Source organism: Rattus rattus, chromosome 12, assembly GCF_011064425.1.
Source record: "Rattus rattus isolate New Zealand chromosome 12, Rrattus_CSIRO_v1, whole genome shotgun sequence".
NCBI classification, from domain to species: domain Eukaryota; kingdom Metazoa; phylum Chordata; class Mammalia; order Rodentia; family Muridae; genus Rattus; species Rattus rattus.
This window is the reverse complement of record NC_046165.1, coordinates 91189689-91214649: the sequence shown is the minus strand read 5'-3', so window position 1 is coordinate 91214649 and position 24961 is coordinate 91189689. Positions and strand designations below refer to the sequence as shown.

Below are 24961 nucleotides of genomic sequence, written 5' to 3'. Positions count from 1 at the left end.
TCAGACGACCCAGATGTGAAAATAATGGTCCCCTTGGCTGAGGAGCGCACACTCACATGCAAACCGCCCTCCCCCATTTCCTTGGCAGTCAGGTCAGTAAAATTTTGTTCTACAACACAACTACCAAGTAGGTATGAGTTCGTGTTACTTGTCTGTGTATTAGAAGACAAACTTTTCAGAGAGAAGGAAATCACCAAACACTGAGTTCAAGTAACGTAACAGGCTACGGTGTCTGCCAAGGTTAGGTCTGGCACAGCAGGTACTTATCCAATGAAAACTGAAGTTTAACTGGTGTGCATTGGTGACGGGCTGACCTGTTCAGGACGTCGACTGAGAGCAGAGGTCGTGATAGCCCAGCATAACACACACGCTCATCATACAGCGTGCACTGAGGGTAAGGGTGTACGATACACATGGCCTCGACGTTAGCTATGCAGCTCTCACATTCCGTGTCTACACTGAATCAGCGTGTGTCTACTCGAGGCTTATGTCCTCTTCACTGCGACTGTAAATGGACGCCCGTTTAGTTCCATCACTGCTGTGTGGTGCAGCTGAAATAAACCAAATCCCTGGCGTGGAGATGAACAGGGCCCAGGGTCGAACCCACAAACTGAGCATAGTGGCACACTTGTGATCCAAGCACCGGAGAAGCAGAGGCAGGAAGACCAGGAGTCCAAGCTACTTCTTGGCCGTACAGTAAGCTTAGAACGGTCTGGAATACACAAAATCTTCACTCAGGGAGACGAGGAAGAGGAGGAAGAAGAGAAGGAATAGCTGCCACCCACTGGGCTGAGGCACAGAACAGCTATTGAGGCAAAGGCATGGCTGCTGGCATAAGACAGCAGTAGACGTGTTTATGCCCCTTTGCCCTAATCCATAAGCATGGTAACACATTCCAACACTTACACATTGTATAGCTTATGCCGGGCTCCTAGCAAGATTATCCTAAATACTTAAACATACTAGATGACAAATTATTAATTTGCCAAGTGAAGAGGCAGAAATAAGCACAGAGTTCTGAACTTTATAAAATGTTAGTGTTGGTGGCCTTGATGGAGCTCATCTTAAATGCCAGCATTTGGGAAGTAGAGGCAAGTAGATATTTGTGAGTTTCAGGCAGACAGGATAAAGAGTAAGACTGTCTCAGGAAAAAAGAAAAAGAAAAAAGAAAAAGGAAAGGTTAACTGCCTAGTTAGGGTGGGGTATTCATGCATCTCACATGTCTGAAGTGAGAAGAGCGTCTTACGTGCTAGAGACGGGGTGGATTCAGACCTCTGCTGACATCCGTGTGTGTGTGTGTGTGTGTGTGTGTGTGTGTGTGTGTGTGTGTGTGTGTGTGTGTACATTCATATAGGTTTCTGAAAAGCCCAGGAGAGGGCATGCGGGTCCTTGCAGTTGGAATTATAGGCAGTGTGAGCATGCTGACATGGATGCTGGGACTCAAACACTAGTTCTCTTTGGGAGCTAGACACGCTCTTACTGCTGAGACACCCTTTATGCCCATACAATTACCAACACACCCAAGGAGCAAAAGGCAAGGTAACTCTTCCACAGCACAAAGGACAAGACTTAAAACTGAGTACACGGGGCAGGAGACAACGGCCACAGATAATCCCTCCTAAATAAAGCCGAATGCATTTATCTTTATAAACTTATTAAACTGTCCTTATCTACATGGATAGTGACTGACTTAAAAACTGTTACAAACTGTCACAAAGCTGGGAAGATGGCTTAGTGGTTAAAGTGCTTGCTGTACAAGCAAGAGTTCATATCCCTAGAACCGTACCCCCAACCCCTCTCCCAAACTTCAGGTGTGTACAGCAGTGCAGCTGTAACTCCAGCCTCAGAAGGCAGAGATGAGAGAAGCAATGCCTGCCTCAGCAGCAAACTCTGGTTTCCATGGCAGGATGAGAGGGAGGGAGGGAGGGGAGGAAGGGAGGGAGGGAGAGAGAGAGGGGGGGGGAGAAAGGAAGACCTCAAACTGACTAAAACAATGACAGCAATTAATCCCTCCGTTGTGGGCTGGGGATCAGAAAGCCCTAGCGACATGAACTGGGTGTGCTAGCACAGGCCTGGAATCAGCATCTGAGTGGTCAAGGGAAGGAGAGCAGGAGTCCTCCTCAGTTACATAGGGAATCCTTCAAGAGCTTGTGCTAAATGAGTAAGCAAGGCCTTATTTTTTTTTTTTTTTTTTTTTTCTTTTTTTTTTGAGCTGGGGACCCAACCCAGGGCCTATGCGCTTCCTAGGCAAGCGCTCTACCACTGAGCTAAATCCCCAACCCCGCAAGGCCTTATTTTTAAAAACAGAAAAACCAAACCAAACCAAAACCAACCAAACCAACCAAACCAACCAACCAACCACCCAACCAACCAACCAACCAAACCAACCAACCAACCAACCCACCAACCAGCTAACCAACCAACCAAACCAACCAACCAGCCAACCCAACCAAACCAACCAACTAAACCAACCAACCAAACCAACCAACCAAACCAACCAACCAGCTAACCAACCAACCAACCAAACCAACCAACCAACCAACCAACCAACCAACCAACCAAACCAACCAACCAGCCACCAACCAACCAACCAACCAAACCAACCAACCAACCAACCAACCAACCAACCAACAAACCAACCAACCAACCAACCAACCAACCAACCAACCCACCAACCAACCAAAACCAACCAACCAACCAACCAACCAAACAACCATACACTCTGCTACATCTGAGGCTGGCAGTCGTCTTCAGGTCAGTACTCAAGAAACTATTTCTCCTCACTAGGAAAGGAAGATGTGTACGGCTTGCAGGTCATGTTTTGAATTTAAATGTTGGCTTTGACTAGACACAATACTTAATCCTGTTAGACTCTAAGGCTGGAGGAACTGTCCGGCCAAGGTTAGGGCCAGTTTGCAGGTTTATTTAAATAAGTGGATTTTTTGTTTCCGCTCATTAAGTTGTGGATGTAGTCATGCATCAGAACCTAACTATTACAGATGCGTGGATCAGGTAGATCATGGTAAATTTGACTAGATTCATATGACAGCGGCTGAAGTGCTCATTTTAAGACTCAAACCAGTTCCGGTCAATGAAGACAATGAACCCTAGTCATTTTAATTAGGAAGTTACCGTTGGTCATCTACCGTTAAATAAAACCTATTCATAATATCATCACCTTTCTTGGAATAAACATCTCTTGACTGTATTCAAATCTAGGAAGACTGAGCCTCATAAGATTTGAGCTTTGGTGTATTTGGTGGTTTGAGTGAGAATAGCTCCCATAGGTTCACAGACTGTTGTTGTTGTTATTGTTGTTTTGAGACAGGGTCTCTCTGTGTCGCCCTGGCTGTCCTGGAATTGGCTCTGTAGACCAGGCTGGCCTTGAACTCACAGAGATCTGCCTGCTTTTGCCTCCTGAGTCCTGGGATTAAAGGCATGTGCCACCACTGCCTGGCAGGCTCATAGATTTGAATGTTTGCTCATCAGAGAGTAGCAATACTCAGAGGGATTAGGACATGTGGCCTGGGTGGAGTGGGCTTTGGGGTTTCAAAAGCTAAAGTCAGACCCAGCGTCTCTCTCCCCCTGCTACCGGAGGTCTTCATGTGGAACTCTCAGCTACTTTATAGCACCATGTCTGTTTGCTCCCCACCATGCTCCCCACCGTGCTCCCCACCATGATGGTAATGACTTGGGAATCTGTTTAATAACAGAATGGTATGAGCTCTTATCATACAGGGGTGACACACGCTGTCTGACTCAGTTGACCGTGGTGACTCTCATAAAGGAAAACATTTAACTGGGGCTCCCTTACATGTTCAGAGAAACAATATACTGAGCGTCCGTCATATCACACTATTTCTGCTTATATAAATAGAAAAGCAAAGGAACATGGTGGCACACAAAAAATAATTGTAAGAATTTAACTTTCCCCTCTTGGGAATTGTTTTTGACAATTCCATACATGTACATAATGAATTCTGATCAAATTCACCCTCCGCCCACTCTTTTCCCCTTCCCACTCTTGCTGATCCCCTGCCTCTGCCCATCCATGTACTTCCGTGGTTTGTTTTTCTCTTTCTCAGGTAGGGGGTGGCCCGTGAAGTTTAGATAGCGTTGATTACATGAGTAAGGGTCAATGTAGATCCAGAGCAGGAACGACTTAGCGGTGCCTACAGAGTTAAAACAAAACAAAACACAGACCACGAACCACGAGAGTTGTGCATCATGCCTTTGTATTAACACTGTGAAGCAGCCATTAAGGACGGAGGAGGAAGATGGCTCCACAGGTAAAAGGTGCTTGGCGTCTAAGCCTAGTGACCTGAACACAGTGCCCAGGGCAAGTGACTCTGCCTACACTGAGCCATCTCACTGGGTCTGGAGATAATTAAACAAAACAAAGCAAAACAAAATTATTTTCTAAATACAAATTGGACAGTGGAATTTTATTAGATGAAGGACAGAATAGTTATTTATACTGTGCCACTAAATGGCCGTAAGAGTCTTTTATACATTAAATAGGCGCCCTTTTAGGCAATCCATTCTCTCAGTTAAAGCTATGATGAGAATTTTGATGAGCATCAGAGCACAGGTTTTTAGCTCTCAGAATACAATGTTCTAAACGATAAATGGCCCTTGATCGTCCCTTGTGCCAACCTAAGAGTGCTGGCTCTTGAGAGAGGCCCTAGTCTTTTATCAGAGGGGTGCCTGAAGATCATCTGTCAGGTTGGTTCCCTTTCCGTCTACAAATGATGTGTGGATTTGGTCCACACACGGTTCCTGCAAAACACGGGACCAAATCCTATTACATTAACACAGGCTGGCACTGAAGCCCAGTGGGAACATGTTGGTTAGCTCCCCTTTCATAATCATTTCTTATGATTTTTCTTCTCAGTTTCATTTACTGGGAAGAGACTTTCACTGGGAACAATGACAGTGCCTGTCACAAAATGTTCTCAATGTTTCCATTTGTTACTATGGCAGTGACAAAGAGGGTTCCAAATGAAAAGGCAGACCTGCTGTGACAAAGCACAGCAGGACAACAAGAAATTTTCTCCTGACCTGGGAAATTAGGAAATCATAGTTAGAGACGATAGAATTTCTCTATTTCAAAAGGTACAATCCTGACACTGGGGCTTTCAAGGAAGAATGTGAAAGGAGTAGTTTCATCACGGAGAAATAAAAGAGCAAGGGTTACCAGGCATTTAAGATCTCCAAATAGAACAAGGAGGCGTGCTTGTCAGGGCCAGAGCAATCTCACACACACTAAACCCTCGAGATGGAACTACAACTTTAATTCATGTATGCTGGGGCACTCGTTTACAAACCACAGATGAGAGTCCATGACGTAAGCTTGCATCTTTTAAGTGGCTAAACCGGAGCACAGGGCGGTTGCTACTGAGTTACCTAATTAGCACAAGGTAGCCAGCCTGATGCTTTAGCAAAAGCCTTGACATTTATGAGAAGAAAATTATTGTACTTCAGAGAGTTAAATCACCATAACACTGTAGACTGGAATAGAGATATGCAAAGTCACACAAGACAGAAATACTCTTAGGCCAGCAAAACTCGAAAGTAACAGGATGAATATATTATCTGTCTAAAGATAGAACGTGTCAATCAGAAAGGAGATATGTTAATCAGGCAGCGAAGCGAAGAGGAAGAATCTTCTTAGTAATGGAAAAGTTGCCACCGTCTCTCCATTTATGTGGAGGATAGGAGCGTAACAGCTGGTTATTTCAGATCCCAGGAGGAAGGCTCTTGCTGATACGGAGATGGGAACCTGGGGTTTCAGCCAGTGGGTTTATTTATTTATTTTCAAGGTGTAAAACCATTTCTGTTTTAAGATAATTTGTCAGGTAGCTTATCCTGGTACAGTTAAACAGCTGCTTCACACGGCTCCTAGCTGAACTTCATAATCACCAAGGAGGTTTGTGATCTGGCTTTCCCTCTCTTCTGCTGCAGGCAACTCCTGCTTAAGAAAGACGCTCTTGGCTCAGACTCACCACGCAGCCCCCTGCATTGTACACTTTCTGGTTTGTTTTTCTTTTTCCGTTGGTGCAACAAACTTACCTGGAGTCCTCAGCATCCACCCTATCAGATAAAAAAAGGCCTCTTCAGTAAGTGACGTCATTTTATTTAGATTCCCTGTTAGAAAGGCTGGCCGGAGGCTCTCAGCTTTAATGAGATGTCTGTCTGTCTATCCGTCTGTCTGTCTCTCAAATGCTATTTCCAGAAGTACAGGCAAACGACTGCATTGTCACAGCCCTGACTCTAAACACAGACCGCCGGGGTTGGAACCTGACCCTGCAGCTGTGTGGACACCGGGCTACGGCAGGCTCCCTACCTTCTCCGTGTTACTTTTCTCATCAGTAAAACAGGTTACATAAAAATAACCGGTCTTGGAGGACTGCAGTGTGAAGCCAGCCTGAGCTGCACAGTGAGTTCAAGCCCAGTTTGAGTTATAGATGAAGACCCTGTTTCAAAAAAACACAAAGGTCTGGGGGCCAGCGGGATGGATCAGAGGGTAAAAGGGCTTGTTGCCAAGCCCAATAACCTGAGTTTGATCCCAGAGCCCAGGCAGTGGAAGTCCACCCCAGGTGCCCTCTGATTTCCACATGTGCGCCATGATACGTTGTTGCCCATACATATTGCCCATACATATATACATATATACAAACAGAAAGGAGGTAAATGTGAAGAACAAACAAAAACAAGGATGTAGCTCAGCAGGAAAGTGCTTTTGAGTTCTCACAAGGCCTTGGAGTTGGACTCCCAGCCCTTTACAAACACTACGATCGCTCCCCCTCCCCTGCTAGTTACGGTGGATACAAAGGTTAGCCATGGAAAGACTGTGACTCACACACATGGAATATGCTGATCATGCCAACAGATGTCTTCCATTGATAAGTGACATTAGCGTATTATTTTATGATCTTGTGTTTCAACATATGATTGTCCTGGGAGCTCACCAGACTAGGGTTTTTTCCCAGCACATTGTATCAAGCCACCCTGCTGGCCTGGAGCTCACTGTGTGAGCCTCCTGCTGCCTCCCCCTGTGTTGGTGCTCCCAGCATGCACAGTCACTGTTTCATATGGTGCTAAAGATCAGACCAAGGGCTTCATGCATGCAAGGTGAGTGCCCTACCGGCTGGACTATATCCCAGGCCCCAGTGTGGGTTTGTAGTATGAGAGAACAGTTACTAATTCAGGGACTACCAACGACATATAGTTAACTTCAGCTTGCCTTCTGGTCTTCCTCACTTTGTATGGATGTGCCGTGAAGATGTGTGGCGATGAGCTTGGAGCTAAGAGGAAGTTGGATCCCCTGGAGTTGGGAATTCCAGATCCGGCATTGAGCAGGGCAGCATGGGTGCTGGGAACTGAGCTCAGGGGCTCTGTAAGAGCTGCACGTAGTATTGGTTGTTTGGCTATCTCTTCAACCCCTTATCTTGGTTTCTTTTATATAGGACTTTACTATGTAGCCCAGGTTGGCCCTGGACTTGCAAACCTCCTGCCTCAGTGTCCTGAGTGCTTTCAGGCGTGTGGCTCCATGCCCACCTTACTTTCTCTACTTTTATTTTAGTGGTGTGTTGTGAAAGCCAGGGCTAGGAACCGGAAATACGATAAGGTGAGAAAGCTGCCTTGCTCATGGGGGTGAGCAGAATGTATCCTCTAGGGCGAATTGGTCAGGGGATCTGCTTTCTTCTAGCTGGAGAACTACAGAACAGTTATTAGTGTTGTCATTTTACCATTTTAGAGTTACTTTATTTAATGTATAGCTGGCATATACTTTATAGTATATAATTTTAGAGTTACTTTATTTAATGTATAGCCGGCATATACTTTATAGAACCTAACCTTGCCACTCTGGGGCCTATCACTAAGGAGTCTCTGTGAAGGCTCAGTTGTACACTGCTTGCCTGGCTCGCACAGAGCCCTGTGCTTGACTCTGGGCAACCTGTAATGTGGGCATGGCGGCCTAAGTCTGTAATGTCAATACTCAGGATAGAGACAGGGGGATCAGTACTTCAAACTACACGATGAGTTCAACAAGACCATTATGGGATACTCGATCCTGTCTCAAAATAAAACAACAGAAACAAACCAGAACCCCTAAAAATCCCTTTCCTTTATATTTACCTAACAGTAGCCCCAGAATAGGTATGGCCACGGCTATGAAGAGGCTTAGGGTCTACGGAGACAGCGCAGTGGGTAGAGGTGTGGGCTCCTAAGCCTGAGGGGCTGAGTTTGAGAGAACCAACTCCCACCAGCTGTTTGCTGAGTCCTACATGGTCTGTAGCACTGGTGTACCACTTCCTATGACAAGCAAGAGTTTAAAACAGCAGCAACAGAGCTGCACTTTGCCAACCTGTCTGGTATAGCTCTTCATCACGCTCACCAGTCTGAACAGCTAGTTCTACCTGGTTCCTCCTCACAGCCTCTCCGTTCTCACCAAGTATCGGTAGCAGCAAGCTGCCTGTAGTGTAATCTGTTGGTGCAGGGCCAGCTGTAGTAATTAGGTCACCCTCGTACCCGTGATAGCCTCCTTACACTTCCGACTAAATGTCAGATGAATGGAACACACGCTGCTCTGAAGAGTTAAACTACTACAAGTATACAGGCTTCTGGACTAAGATTCCTGGCTTAACTAATTTCCAATCAGAAAATCACTACTGTTTCCATAATGCATTATGCAGTATGGCTTAAATCTGAATAAAATATTTTTAGCTTACAAAGATTTACAGCTCTGAAGAGGATGGAGTAGGAAAATTGGCTCTAGATTACTCTAATATTGTCACTGATGAAGCCTTTCTGTGCAAGGACACCGAAACCAAGCAGGAGATGGACATTGTCCACTGTACATGCCTTTCTAAAGAATACAGAACCAGTGAGCTGGGGCTCCCTGCCACGCCTGAGAATCCTAGCTGGATCACTGCCACCTAACCCCGGAATGCAGAACTGACTTCCAAAGGTTGTCCTCTGACCTTCTCAGACCAACAGTGGCATGCATGTTTGAGTGAGGGCAACACATGCACACACATGGTAAATAAACAAATGTAATAAGAAAGGACAATAGAAGCTCACTGGAAAAAAGAAAGAGGAAATGAGGTGTGGGGACCCCTGTTTTATACACGTGAACGTAGGTCTAAGAAATTCAGAGAAAGAAGAATGAAACAATTCTGTCAGTGAAGAGATGCCTAAAATGAAGTAAAACTTTCAAAGAAATACTATGTTACAGTCATTGTAAGCATTTCCCATGATTCATGTCGTCCTTCAGGAGAAGGCGGTAACAGTCATCTCCACTGGTGCTTAAAAACTTCTCAGCCTTGTCTTGTTTAAAGCTTTCTGGAGACATAGCCTGGTTTAACTACACTGGACTTTGAGTAATTCAGACTTTAAAACCTAATTGTCCTGATGTCATTTCTGAATAATTACTCCTCAGGTCATTTTATCCTTATCAAATCTGCTCCTTCTTACTGAGCCTGCGTTAGTAAAAATCTTAACTCTCCCTAAATATCACGCCTGTCCACCCTCAGGCAGACACTGTGACACTTGGGCCCGAATCAAATGTCTACTTTACTTGCGTGGCTTGTTTATGCAATATTCTTGACACAGTTACTTCTGTGAAAATGACAGAGGCAGACATATATCATTCCTGTAGTGAAATCTCACTCCTGTAGTGAAATCTCACTCCTGTAGTGAAATCTCACTCCTGAAGTGAAATCTCACTCCTGTAGTAAAATCTCATTCTTGTAGTGAAATCTCATTCCTGTAGTGAAATCTCATTCCTGTAGTGAAATCTCACTCCTGTAGTGAAATCTCATTCCTGTAGTGAAATCTCATTCCTGTAGTGAAATCTCATTCCTGTAGTAAAATCTCTATCACTCCTGTAGTGAAATCTCACTCCTGTAGTGAAATCTCATTCCTGTAGTGAAATCTCTATCACTCCTGTAGTGAAATCTCACTCTTGTAGTGAAATCTCATTCCTGTAGTGAAATCTCTATCACTCCTGTAGTGAAATCTTGGGTGCTATGATAGCAGTGGGTGGAGACAACGCTGGGGAAGTTATGTAGAATTTAGAAGTAAGGGACCCATACCTCCTACAAATGCATCTCCAGCTCCATTGGTATCAACGATCTCTTCCTGGTTTTGATCCAAGACAGGGAAAGCAGTGACATCATTTTCTGTAATGAAAGCAGAGAAAGGCAGACTAACTTCTCTTTGTAATGTTCAAGACCTAAGATCACCCAGCTTAGCTGTTGCTCGGAGGAATTAGCCCTGTATTCTGCACCAGAGGGCTTAGGAACCAAGACGCAAGGCAACACTTCTAATCTGTGACATTAAGATAGTGTGTGTGTGTGTGTGTGTGTGTGTGTGTGTGTGTGTTTGGACAGTTCATGCGACTAAACAGACTATGAGGTAAAAGGAGTGCTTCTGTGCACTGGAACATGAGCCCTAATAAATCTCCAAGCCTGTTTGGGTGAAATTTTGGATCCACCAAAAGAGCTTCAAATTTTAAGTGTAAATGTAAATAATAGTGTTGAGTGCCTTTCTACAGGAAAATTGTAGTGCCAGGAAAATGTTAGTGGTCCCCTAAAAACAGACTGGAGCCAATCTGATGCAAGTCACAGCAGGGTCTTTATTCTATTCCAGCTAGCATGGGCCCCCAGTGCACCGCCGTCACACAGGACGGTTTTGGTGGTGGGGGAGCCCCAAATGTCTATCAGGGCAAGGCTTTATAGTAAGCAACAATCAGGGAACACGTGTGCAAGCATCTAACGTAACTGGCTGGTGCTGGGAGTCAATCATAAACTTAACTTCTGCTCCCCTCTGCACTGGTGGTTGTCGGGAGGGGGTGGGCTTGTAACCTGGGGTGCAGGTTTGTTGGGGAAATAACCTGGAGATGCTGGTCTTGCTGAGGGTGTAACCTGGAGACGCTGGTCTTGTTGGGGATTCGCCTAGAGACTAGAGCTAGGCTCAGGTTTTGTTGGGGTGGAGAGCAACTTGGAAACTAATGCTAGGTACCAGCCTGTTTATCTGAGTTCAAACTTAGATCAGGTCCTCTAAAATGGAGTCTGAACTTTAAAGATTTGGCATCCCAAAATCGCAATGACGAAATAGAAATTTTACTTTTATTCTGTGACAACACTTAAGGTCCACGTCAAGGATTATTGATTTTAGTTGGTTTATTATAGATAAGCTGATCTTGTTACCTTTGGCCAACTGCCCATCAGCTAACAAAAGGCACAGCTACCAAAGAACACAGGGGCAACACCGCAGGGGCAGTCTTTCCCCCTACAGAGTAACCTCTGACAGGACTCAAAGCTTGGCACATGACAGCTCTGGATACTTTTGATGGAGTCTGGGTCTGGGATTACAGGTGTTCATCACCATCCCCAGCTCTAAGAGAGATTCAACACAACAACAGACACACACATGCTAAAGAAAAAACGACCCTACTATGCTGTGTGGTAAAACTTGCCAGGAATCCTGGTACTGCTGTGATTACAGGTAGGAGGATCTTGGGCTGGAGACCAGCCTAGGCTACAAGTGAGACTCGTCTCATAAAACCAAACAAAACCAATCTTGTCAGCAATGCAGAGATTCAGGAAGACCAAGGGTGTTCTCAGCAAGCCAGTGTGTCAGCAGCACTGGCCTGCGGCCTCAGGTGCTTCATGTTTACTTCATATGTCTCAGTGCAGTTAGGAAGGTGGCCCAGCGGATTTGCAGGTGACAAAGTTGAACTGCAGTGTCCAAAGTTTGGATAACCCTGGATGCTAAAAACGCAGAATCATTTATTTAATTCTTTTTTTTTTTTTTTTTTTTGGTTCTTTTTTTTCAGAGCTGGGGACCGAACCCAGGGCCTTGCCCTTCCTAGGCAAGCGCTCTACCACTGAGCTAAATCCCCAACCCCCATTTATTTAATTCTAATTAAAAATGGTTAGATGACTCACGAATATGATCTCAACACTTAGGATGCTGAGTCAGGAGGATCACAGAGGCTAGCCTAGGCTACACGATGAGTTAAGACCAGCCTGGGCTACACAATAAAACCTTGTTTCAAAAAAACAAAAATTTGAAAGCAATTAAACTCTCCCCACTTTGTGATTCTAGATCCTACGTGGCGGTAAACAGGATTGCAATTAATTGGATGTTGTGGTACAGATCTGGAGGATTAGTGTTTCCAGGGAGCATGCAGTACGTACACTTATACAGGCAGAACAAAAGATGCGAGCAGACTTTATTAGGAAACACAGGAAAGAGCTGCAGTCTGATTTAGGGAAAGGTCTACCCATAAATATTTATAGAGAAATCTAGTTTCATTACGTTCAAGTATAAGTCACACTATATAGGGAATGAACCACTATAAACCTAGAACCAATGAATGAGAGAATTCACTCAGAGAATGAATGAAGCTAATGAGTTACTATTAACAATGGGGTTACATAATATAATAATTGGACATGTCTGTAAAATACTTTGGGTAACAATTAATTGTAGAAAGTGGGGGCTAGGGAGATGGCTCAGTTGGTGAAGTGCTTGTCTGGCAAACAGGAAGCCTGCATTTGATCTCTGAAACCCATAAAAAGCCAGCACTCGAACTGGGAAATGGAAGGTAGACGCTTATAGGCCAGGAGGCAGAAATAAGAGACACACTATGTACGCAAGAGAAATAAATCCTGAGAGTTGTCCTCTGACTTCTACATGTGTCTTGCACACACACACACACACACACACACACACACACACACACACACACACCCACGCGTGACAGACAAAACTCATGGAAATGAAAAAAACAATACAAAGCTGGGTGTGGTGGAGCATTCCTTTAATCTCAGCATTTGGGAGGCAGAGGCAGGAGAATGTCTTTGAGTTCCAGCCCAAACAAGGATACATGGTAGGATCTAGGCTAAAACCCTCCCCAAACAAACAAGCAAGCAAACAGACAGACAGAGCTTATAAGGACTGGGGTGAGAGGGTAGGTAGTGTGTGATGTGAGGTTGGAAAGTTGGTAATGACTGCAAACGTTCATGGAGTGCCTTTCACAGGGGCAGTTCTCACGGACGCGAGCGCAGAAGGCCTTGTGCTTTACTCACGAACTGCCTGTGCTTTACTCACGCACTGCCGTCCCCTGTGGGACGCACTCTCTCGCTCTCACTCACTTCCGTGACCTTCACTGACGGCTGGAGGCGGCCTTCTCATCTCCCCTTATCACACACAGTGCTGCAGAGCATTCAAGCTCTCATCTCTTATACCATCTGAATCTAATTATTATAGTTAATAGCCAAATCGACGATATCATTCCTACTTGACCCAGGGAACTGACACAAATAAGCCACGTTGTTCTACTAATAGCATGAAATTCGCCTTAACGGGTAGGGAGGAAGTGAGGACGCGGGAACTGTTTCCTCTCACTAGGACACATGCATCAGGATAGGAGCAAAGACACCCTGCTCAGACTGCCCTAATAAACAGGGTAATGGGACAGATGACAAACTCTCCTAACAACAGAGATTTACAGAACGATCCTAATTAACAAGGACTTCAGGGAATGAGGAACTCTGAGTTAATTTAATTTTCTGGTTAACTAAAGAAAAAGCAGAAAGTCTTTTTAGTTGGGAAATTTTCTAAATGTATTAACATAATATATTAATATATCATGACATCCCTGCTTTAATTAATTTATGGAACTCAATGAATTTTTTTTTCTGAGACTAGAGAATCTTACAGTGCATCTGAATATCATTATCTTGAGCATTAATTCTTACTCTAGTTCTCAAGGTATGCCTTTCATCAGAAGCAGGCTCAGTGGAGTGGTGGGAATGTTTGTATTAAAATCTAAAACCAACCATGGTTTAAGTTTGGTTTGAGCTCAGCTTCTTTATTTAATACATGTTTATCAAAACCTTGTCTCATGTTAGGGACTGTATTACAGACTGAAATGAACGTGTCAAATGGTGCAGAGAAAACTCAGGCTTTTACTGGGCCTACATTCTAGAACGGCAGGGACTAGCTATTCAAGGAACAAAGGAATGAACAGACAGGGTTATCAGTAGACTACACAGAGAAAGCAAAACGGGACATCAGGACCAGTAGCACAGAGTGGGGAGCTAGTTTAGGACTTAATGCTTGAGTCTGGCAGAGGAAGTGATATCTGGGTGACGAGGAGGAGCAAGTCATGTGACAATCCAGGGCTAAAACATGTAAATGTGGAGGCTAAGGGCTAGCAACAAGCTTTGTCAAATGCCAGGTAGGCTCCACTACTGGAGTACACATGCAAATGTCTGTTTTTATTGTTGCTGCTTTGGTTTGTATTTGAAGCTCAAGGACAACTTCATTAGAATTTGAAAGAAAAACACCATTATAGGCAACCTGTGGGAGTTCAATCTGCTTGGAGAACAGAGAGCGGGAAAAGAACGAGGCCATTTGACGCTGGCGTGGGGGTCTGGAGGTCAGATGCATGGCTAACAAGCACCCCATGGCAAGCAGAAGGAACATGGAAGGCCCAAACCCTGGGAAAGTCAGCTAGGTGTGACGGTGCACGCTTTTAATCCCAGCACTTGGCAGATGGAGGAGGAGGATCTCTAAGTTCAAGGCTAGCCTGGTCTACAGAAGGAGTTTCAGGATAGCGACAGCTACACAGGAAATCTTAGCAAAACCCAAACTATTAGGGAAGCTATGCTCAGAAAAGAATAAATTAAAGTTTTTTTTTTTAATACTAAAAGTGGGCAGAATTATGAAAGTACATGACTATGGATGGAAGCTATTGCTTTTTCCTTTCTTGAGCCAGGTTCTTGCTATGTAGCCCAGGCTGGCCTTGAACTTGCAGGGATTAGCTACCATCTGCAATTTAAAAATGTACAAGTTTGAAAGAAGACACCTATTTTCTATAGTCCTTATACATATTTATTATCATTTATAATATATTTACACACACATATAAAACAACACATTTGCTTATGAAACACTGTAACAAAGAGAAAGAGATCGAATGTGTAATGCTAAGGTAGGAGCTTACTTTCTTCAGACAACAAATACTTACGGAATGACAGCCACAAGCTCGTTATACTCTGCTAAGTCCTTTGGAGGAGACGAGACACGGGAGAAACACGCAGATACAGTCTGTCTTCTCAGTGTGCTTAAAAACATGCAGGGAGACCTGGCCTGCATGGCCTCTGAGCTATCAGATGGTATAACACCCATCAGAACTGCAGTGGGAGCTGGGAGGGAGGGAGGGGGAACAAGATGAACACGGCTAACTCAGATGGCTCTGTGGAGAAGAGACGTGAGCTAGTTCTGCGGATGTGGATAAGACGGAGAGGAAAAGAAAGCTGCAATTGCTTGAGAGGAATACAGAGAATGGGGCTTCTGTCTGTAAAACAGAGTCCAGCAATTTCTAGAGATTCTGAGAGTCAGAGGTTAGGGTTTGATGCATCAGAAGATGGAACGCAGCGATGGTCTCTCGGTGAAATCCTACTGCACTAAGGCTCTTACAGGTCACCTCAGGCCATTTTCATTCCCATGCTTTGGGTATTGTCAACTGATTTTATAAACAAATACATGGAGGCTCACAGGGTGTCAGGTGCCTGGGGCTCATGGGAAAGGCAGGTCTTTGGGACAAGGGGAATGAGGAAGAAGTAGGTAGCCGCTCATGCAGTGTTGCTGCCATTTGTGTGGGTCTTGATAAAACGTTATAAAGCAGTTAATGGAAATCAAAATTCCCTTAAGCCAGGTGTTAATAAACAAGTTTGACTAAATTAACCGATAAAACCCCATAGATAAGAAAGGCAGTACAACGTTATGATCAGGAGGGTGACCCAGGCTCTGTAGGATTAGAATCCAAACAGCTTTGGCGTTGTTCTCTGGTAAACCAAACTAAACTCTCTGACTTCCTGAGGTTTAAAAACCAGGCAGCTGAGGCGATGAGATGGCTCAGTGGATGGAGGAGCTTGCTGCCAAGCCTGACAACCTGCATTCCATCCCCAACACCCATACAGTAGAAGCAGAGAACAAATGCCTACAGGTGTTCTCGTTGGTCCTTTGACTGACACACATACTTTGTGCATGCACACACAAAAATAGTAAATACAAATGTTCTAAGTTAAAAGAGAGATTGTGGGGGTTGGGGATGTAGCTCAGTGGTAGAGCCGCTTGCCTAGGAAGCGCAAGGCCCTGGGTTCATCCCCAGCTCGAAAAAAGAACCAAAAAAAAAAAAAAAAAAAAAAGAGAGACTGTGCCAAGGACCTTCCCCTAATGGATAAAGATTTCAGGGGACCAATCACTGGGCAAGAAGGAGGCAGGACTTCCAGGTTGGAGGGGGAAGAGAGGAGGAGAAAAGGGACTAGGGGGGTTTTTGGAAGGGAGATTTGGGGGTACAGATGTAATGAGCTAGATGCCCCTGGTTAGACAGGGGATTTAATTTACTATGGTTTACTAATTAGGATGTTAGTAGTTGCACCCACTGTTGGCTCTAAACTAGGTTTGTGTGGTGTTTTCCTTCACAGTGACAAGACTGAGTTCCAGAGAAAGGTATGGTGGCAGGGCACCCCAGCCAGCCACAGAATTTGGTTGCACGGAGCTGGCATGGCAGTGACCATTGGGGCATAGTGAATTGTGTGGAGAGATTTCGAAAGCTCTAGGCAAGAGAGTCTGCCAAGATGAACCAGCCCGCTGGTGCCGTGTGGCCTGCCAGTGCCCTGGCTAGTGTGGGATGGTGCATTTTTTAGAATTTACCGATGGCGCCCAACGTGGGGCATGAACCGACGACCCTGAGATTGAGAGTCTCATGTTCTATCGACTGAGCTAGCTGGGCTAATTCAAGGGTTGGTGTGTGTGCATGCATGTGCATTACATCAGAATTTATAAAGCAGCGAGCAGAAAAGCTGGCACACAGTACACACTCACAGTCCCTTTGAATACATGAAAAATTACTTATCTCAAATTGAGACATAGAGATAGAGGGGATCCAGGTCTCACTTAAGATGGCTGTTTCTCAGTAGACCTAGAGGTGCACAGCTGTAATCCTAGCACCAGAGACTATGGCAAGAGGATTTCAAACATAAGGTAACATTTCAAGGCTCTTTCTCAAGGAGTGAACAAAGCAATTTGCTGTTTTTGATGACATGGGCTTTATGTTGAAGACCAACTAACTACATATTACTGTTTGTAGCAGGTTCTCTGTTCACATTTCCTTTTAGTTACTGTGAATTTTCAGTGCTGGATGTAGGTAGTTTTGCAAGGGCTAGGGATGTAGTTCAGTGGTTGGGCACATGGGAGGCCTTGGGTCTCATCCCTACTCACTACTGCTTAAAAAAGAAGTTTGCAGTAGAGATGATAAAAACATAACAAGAGTAGGAGTCAGTGCTCTCAAATCTTATTCTATGCTGTGCTTGCTTTGTATTTTTAAAAAGAGGTATGCATGCATGCATGTATATATGTATGTGTGTATATATATATATGCTTGTGAGTTTATAGAGACCACATACATATAATACACAGACTGCAGAAGGTTTGGATCCTGGGCCTGGGGTGAAGGCAGTTGTGAGCCTCTTGGTATGTCTGCCCAAACCAAACTTGAGTCCTCTGAAGAGGAGTCAGTGAGAAGGCACTCTTATCTGCTGAACCACCTCTGTAGCCCGTGTACTCCTTTCTTGTTTTCTTTACTAGCTTAGCCCATATGGGTCACTTGGCCATCTGTAGGTTGCTTAAGTTTGGTAAGGTTCCCAACCCTCACATACTCAGCCGAGAGACTAGGCCGTCTGGCACAAAATTTGGCTGCCCAAGAAGGAGAAAAGGCAAGACTCTCTCTCTCTGGTGATTCCTAGCATCCAGAACTCTGCTTAGCACACACACTGCAGGACTGAGGATGCTCAGTAGATGTTTGCTGAACAAACACAGGAGCTTTGCTTGAATACCAAACTGACTGCTTTATTCCCCTTTGCAAAGCCCTGTAATGGCTCTCCACAGGCTTCCTGTTTTTGTTGCTGCTTGGGTCTGTTTTAGGATAAGTCTTGTTATAAGGCCCTGCTGGCTTCCGACTCACAATCTTCCTGAGCAGGCCTCAGGGCTGGGAAGATTACAGGCAGCTTGTCTTGCACAGCTCTCCAGCATGTGAATTCAGCCGACTGTTGAAGCTTCATCTCTTGCTGTTTCCCTGCCCTGTGGCTGCTCCTTGGTCATGTTTGTGACTTCCCCAAGCATGCCCTGTATACACATGGAATGGTTTGTTTAGGCAGTCTCTTCTCTTCCTTCCAAATCCCAGGTAATACACACTCTTTTTACTCTAAGTCTCTGATCTTCAAGCAGAATCAACTCCTTCCTATTTGTGTGATCATTTGTAGCCTTCGTATACATCTATGAAAGCATGAGGTGTACTTAAAGATTTATTTATTCTAAGTATTTTTTTCTGAGTAAAATCTAAGCTCTTGTGGGTAGGAATTAAGGCTTAATCTTACTACTGGCCCTTACTTTCATATATCCTACAAGAAGGTGTTCAGTTTACATTTATTAGAATATTTGTTTGTGCTAGAATTTAAGCTCCTAGAGTCTGAGGGTCTGTTTCACATTTGATTATCTCTTAGAATCTAGTATACGGAAGCATTATACTAAGATCTCAACTATGAGGTACAGTGTTACAGTACAGAAGGATTTACTATTCTGCTGGCTTATTTACTTTTATTTTTGGAGACGGGGTCTCATGTAACCAAGGATGACTGAACTCCTGGTTCTCCTGCCTCCGTCTCCACGTGCAGGGATTATAGCTGTGCACCACTAGGTCTGGATTTATGCAGTGCTGGGAATCGAACCTAGGGCTATGTGCACACGGGGCCAGCATCCACACTGAGCTACATCTCCACCCTTTAAATCTGTATTTTTTATTTGTATTGAGGGATGACTGAAAAGTGTTACAATGATGCTGCCTCGATATTTCTGTCCCACAAAGGAACAGTAGCAATGACTGCTCTGCAATGTCTGCTCCACAGTAAATCACCTTCCTCTCTTGTCCAGTTTTTGCAAACGAACTAGACTTGATTTGGGGATTTTGAAATAGAAGGCTCTGTGATGAAAGGAGAGCCAGTCTAGATCCTCTTACATCAGCTGCCGCACTAACCAGGAGAAGGTTGTTGCTCTGAGACTCTGGGCTCGTCCCTCTTGGATGCTATATTGCATTGCCTCGTTTCCATTTCTGAGCTTTGACAAATGTGGCTGGGGTTCACGGCAACGAGGGCTATGGAAGCCACGTCTTTGCTCCTGTTACTGAAGGTGTTGTTCATCCCTCCTTAACACGTCTGCTTGCTTGTCTTTTTTAAACATGGTCTTATGGAGCTCAAGTTAAGATGGAGCTTGATAATTCAGCTGAGAGTGACTTTGAACTGCTGATCCTCCTGCCTCTACCTCTCAAGGGCTGGGATTACAACAAGCATGTGTTCAACCTCATTTTCAGTCTTAGTAAAACAACTTCTTGGTGAGATAGTCTCTGATGGTCCAGAACAGGCCTGAACTTGTCCCCAGTGTAGGGGACTGCCAGGGTGTTGAAGTTGGAGTGGGTGGGTGGGGGTGGGAGCATCCTCATAGAACCAGGGCGAGGGGGAGGGGATATGGCGGGGGAAGGGGATAACATTTGAGATGTAAATACACAAAATATTCAAGAAAAATAAAATGAAAAAAAATAAAGCATATGTTGGACTCAAGAGTGGAACACATGTGCCTTAATCTTGCACATTCCAAGTCTATTAAAGAAGTCCCTGTAGTTAACAGATAGCTCTTCTTTGGTTATATAATTTAAAAATAATAGCAAAACGAGGTGGGAATGATAGCTTAAACACAACAAGAAAGCCTAGTGTTCTAGGTACCTAATAAATGTTGATTGACGGAATTTAAGAAAATTTAAAAATAGGAGTCAAATTTAGTTTCTTGACAGCTTACTATTCATAGCCTTAAGAGGCTTAGATGTAAGGGTAGGGAGAAGGGGGCATAGGATGTTTTGGAGCTGGAGTTACAAATGGTTGTGAGCCGCCCAACATGGGTGCTTGGAACTAAACCAGAGTCCTCTGCACCCCCCCTTTCCTCCCTGTTCCCCCCAATCCTCTCCTTTCCTTCTTTTCTGGCAGCAGGGAAGTGAGTGGTGTGTGTGTGTGTGTGTGTGTGTGTGTGTGTGTGTGTGTGTGTGTTGGGGGGGGGCGAGATTCTACCTTGTTACCCCAGCTAGCCTCACAGGCAGAGATCTGCCTGCCTCTGCTTCTCCAAAGGCAGAATTAAAGGTATGTGCCACCATGACCGGCTTATTTCTCTATTCCTAAGGCCATTCTTTCCGAGGGCAAACCACAAGTAGGTTCTCTGCAGTGTGCGAGGCTTTGTGGTGCTCTGTGAGGGTAAAACGGTGCTATAGGTAGAGAGCAGGCTGAGCTCCAGATAGGAGAGCTTGCGGAGATCAGCTGCTAACTGTACTTTGGTAATTGAATATACAAACCTATGATCCTTTTAGGCTCACCTAATTAGTATTAAACGAGTTTACTTAATTACAGCTGTAAATTAAATGCATAGGGTTTGCCTCATCTCAGAATAATTACATGCGCATTGTAATGTGAATTATGGAACATTAATTCGAACTTTATCGATTATTCCCTAAACAGAGCCTGGGGCTCATTAGGACAAAGCTATTATCATAGCAGTTTTGATAAATATCTCCGAGAACATCCCTAAATAATGTCTGTACTTTGAAATTCTTCAAAGGAGAGGTATATATTTGAGTCTCAATGGATTGAGTACATCGGTTTATTGCAAAGTCCGGTAGAGAAAGTGTTCCTGCTGAAGTATTCGGGTAGAGGCGTCTCAGCAGGAGCTGATGCAGTGTTGCAAACAGGTTCTTACGAGTGAGTAACGTTAAGTAACTACAGTCAAGCCACTCTACCACGCTCATCGCTCTTAGCTTTGTTTGGAAGGAGGAAGTGGTAGGTTAGCACAGCAGGAAAATGCTAGGTTTATTACAGCCATGAAAATAGAGGAGGGAGCAGACTTTCATTCTGTGGATACTTTACAATGATCATTTAGCCCCTTCATCTAAAAAAGGAAAGGAAAGGAAAAAAAAGGAAAGGAAAGGAAAGGAAAGGAAGGAAGGAAGGAAGGAAGGACAGAAGGAAGAAAGGAAGGAGACCTTGAGGTGTCAGTGTAGTTTAGATGGTATGTTTGCCTTGCATGTGTACAACCCTAGCTTTAATCTCTAGCACTCTTGTGTCTATGGTCGTATACATTGTAACCAACCCCAGCACTCAGGAGGCAAAGGCAAGGAGGACAGAAGTTCAGTTATCTTCAGCTACATAGTGCGTTCAAGGCCAGCTTAGGATACATGATATCCTGTTTCAAAATAAATAAATGAAAATAAAAATCAAGACTCTTGATTAGTTGGGAATCGCCTAGGACAACAAGGCTCACCCAATATATAAATTAATATACTTTAATTTGGAGGAGGGAAAGAGGGAACTATAACCACAAATTAAAATATTTAAAATACAGCTTTATGAGCAAGCCTCAGACTTTTTCCTTAGGTATAAAGTAGATTTAAGTAAAAAAATATTTTCTTCTTCTCTTTTATAACTTAAATTTTATTGCATGTGCATTGGTGTTTTACCTGCATAGATGTCTAGGTGAGGGTGTTGGATACCTACATAGATGGTTGTGAGCAGACATGTGGGTGCTGGGAACTGAAGCCAGGGCCTCTGGAAGAACAGCCAGCGCTTCTACTCACTGAGCCATTTCTCCAGCCCCTGAATAATGAGATTTTCATGATTAAAATATACAAAGTTCAGACAAGACTCTTGCCTTAGCTGATTTAAATGCACACACTGTTTCTCAGGCTTCTCTTTCTTACAAGGCAACGCCACTGGCCAGTCTACTAACTAAGCTCCCACTGCTCCCTGCACCCTGGCTGGCTCATGTACTTGGTGGAGGGCTGCTTGCAGCAGACACACTAGGGCTGCTGCTTTGGAGCAAGGGCTGGATCCAGACCTAGTAGCAACGGCAGGAGCCCGAGCAGGCAGAGCAAGGCTTTCTTGTGCATTCGGCATTTCTAACTGACCACCATACCTTTCCCCTGTGTGTATTTGTAATTTTCACCATTTTATCCCTTTAAATACTGCCGGAAGGGGAGACCACAGCATAATAAACCTGTTTTAATTCAGCTCAGTTTTGGCTTAAAGCAAACATCTAATTACTTGTGATTAGTTCTAAAGAGCATAACCGATGCTCATGTTTAGAGCCTATGTTTGATCTAACCAGTGGTTTCCCTCAGCTTTCCCTGCCTTTCAGCCTTTCTGTTCCCTGCGTTAGCTTAATCCTTACGGCAGCTGAAGAATTGTAAAACACCATTCTCCCGCTGCACAAGATATCTGTACTGTGCCACTCACATTTGAAGGGGTTTATATTATTAGCCTTGAATAATGTGCTCAAATTCAGATTAAACTCAGACTACTCTGCAATAAGTGACAAGATGCATGAGAGCGCTGCCGTCCAGGCAGCTGTAATTATACAATTATTGATGAAGTTCCTGTTGATAAACAATGCAAACATTAGGAAATACTATTTTGCAATTAAATGGTGAAGAAAGCTGTTTATTGCCTTCTACTCCATCCTCTTAATAAGGCTGGAGTTGCAGATGTTCGTGTCCGCCGCATTGATGTTAAATGGTGCATGATACTCTAGGTGGTTCCCATAACCTTGCTTTGTCTACTGTGAACTGACTCAATTGATATGATAATAGACGAAAGAGCGGGGGCTGAACGGCAACAATTTGCATAGCCTTGAAATCTGCCATTATTGGACAGCCAAGTGTTCCTAAAAGTTCTTGTTCAGTTGTCACCGACAACAATGTGTTAGACAAACAATATTTTGAAATGAACCACACAGGTGGGAACACCACTTACCGAGGCGTTTATCGTTATCAAGCAAGGTACTCCTCAGCACGTTTATGAAGCTAACAACTGGGGTTTTGTGATTTCTTTGGGGTTCAATCACTGTTGGAGCAGCAATCGTTCAGAAGTTACAGAGGTGCGGCACTGACAGCTTTGACACGGATCTAAGAGAGAACACTGCTCCCTTTCAAAACACTCAAATTCTATCAGGTTTTCCATAACCATATACCAAAGTCGCCAATGTAATTCAGTACTGTACTTTATCTATAGGTAGAAAAAGAGAAGGTGTCTGAGAAACACGACACAGGGCTAGGCAGATGGCTCAGTGAGTACAATGCTTACTGTGCAAGCAAGGGGACCTGAGTTTGGATCCCCGGGACCCAAGTAAAATGCTAGGCCTGGCTAGAGCCCCAGCACTGGTGTTGGGAAAGGGAAATAGACAGGCAGATTGCCAGAGTTTTCTGATCAGCTAGGCTAAACAAATGGGTTTATTCAGAGACCCTGTCTCAAAGGATAAAATAAAAATTGATCCTAGATGACAGTCAACTTCTGTGTTTTCTTTGTCCCCTTACCATGTGTATATAGCACACATCCACACCCACCCACATACAAAATCCATAATAAAAATAAATAAGATAATAAAAGCTCATATAAGAATGGTGGGCACTGCTCTGATGTGTGTCAAAATGGGGGTACACAACCAACACGGAAGAAAACTGTAAGAGTTCCCTTAGCAGTAATAGGAGAACTACTAGAAAGATACAATAAAAGTAAGGGAGAACTAGAACTCTCAGGGGCTTGGATGAGGAGTAAGAAAGGAAGAGGAAGTGCGTGGGCCTGGAGAGGACTGGGTGACTAAAACGTCACGAAGAACAGTGAAAAGATAAAAAGTCCCAGCAAAGCTAATAGAGAAACGTTCATCCTAACGTAGATACATGAAAAACAGGAAACACCGGCGAGATGCCCACCTGGGACGCATATGGAACTATTTAACTCCTTGAAGAATAGAGCTCCATGTGACAGGCTGGCTAAGATATAGGATAAGGTGGTTATGGTGGTGCATTCTACAATCCCAGTACTCAGGAATTTAAGGCAGGAGGATTGCTGTGAGTTCACGGTTAGTCTGGATATCCCACCTCAGAGACTCCACTAAGATACACCTAGCGAGTTCCTCACATCTCAGGAGGAAGAGATGGCGCAGCGTCTCGGCTAACCTGTGGCAGGCGAGCAGGCATGGAGGAGAGGGCATCTATTGTCAGAGGTGAAAGGTTTGAGGGCTCGTAAAGTCTGAGGGTGAAAGCTTCCAAAAGAGTAAGGGTCTAAGAAAGTGTTTCAAGGTCGAGGAAGATGTTCCGAGGTGGGTAAATGCAAGCTATGAAGGATTCATCCTTTTGTAAATGTAGAGATTCCTGTAGCTTCAGGGAGTTCACTTGAATCCGTCTCTCGCAGGTGAGTACTGTTAGTTAACAGCCGGTTTGCATCCCCACCTGCCCATTCCTGAGGACAGGATCTATCTCCCTTTCCCTGGGCCCAGGAATTTCAAATATACACCCACGAGAAAGTTTTCCTCCCTAAACCTTTATCTTCTGCCCCTAACATCCAGGGCAGCTCTGAAAGAGTTACCAACAGGCGCTCTGGCCCAGCCCCACAGACCGCTCCAACGGAGCCTACACACTTCTCCCCCAGATGCTCCCACAGCCTAGACAGCAGTGAAACAACCGACTGTCTCTGCGTTTGGCCGAAGGTCCAGCTTTTGCTCAAAGACAGTGCCCTGATGGCAGCAGGAAGTAATCACAGATGCTTAGACATCCCTTATTCATTTATAACTAACAAAAGACTGAGATGTTTTGCTTCTGGACCCTGGGATGAGGGTCTGAGGTGCATATTTACATATCAAAGCAGACCTGGACTCCAGGTTCTCCCAGCATCTCAGTCCCTAGCTCCCATACCTGCCCCAACCCTAAATCTTCTAGCTCAGCCCCTGGGCTGCTCTTATCCCAGAGGCTCTTCCCCATATAATCCAGACAATTTGTGCTCTCTCTCTCTCC

The 24961-nt window shown here is 44.4% G+C and overlaps 1 protein-coding gene across 2 annotated transcripts in view; it reads right to left on the bottom strand.

Annotated features, from left to right (window-relative positions):
* Adk (adenosine kinase) overlaps positions 1 to 24961 on the bottom strand; it is a 382119-nt gene that overhangs the window by 13316 nt on the left and 343842 nt on the right. For both annotated transcript variants that reach the window (XM_032917960.1, XM_032917961.1), the window contains exon 10: positions 10101 to 10187. In XM_032917960.1, the coding sequence (XP_032773851.1) occupies positions 10101 to 10187 (87 nt within the window). The remainder of the gene's footprint in view (positions 1 to 10100; positions 10188 to 24961) is intronic.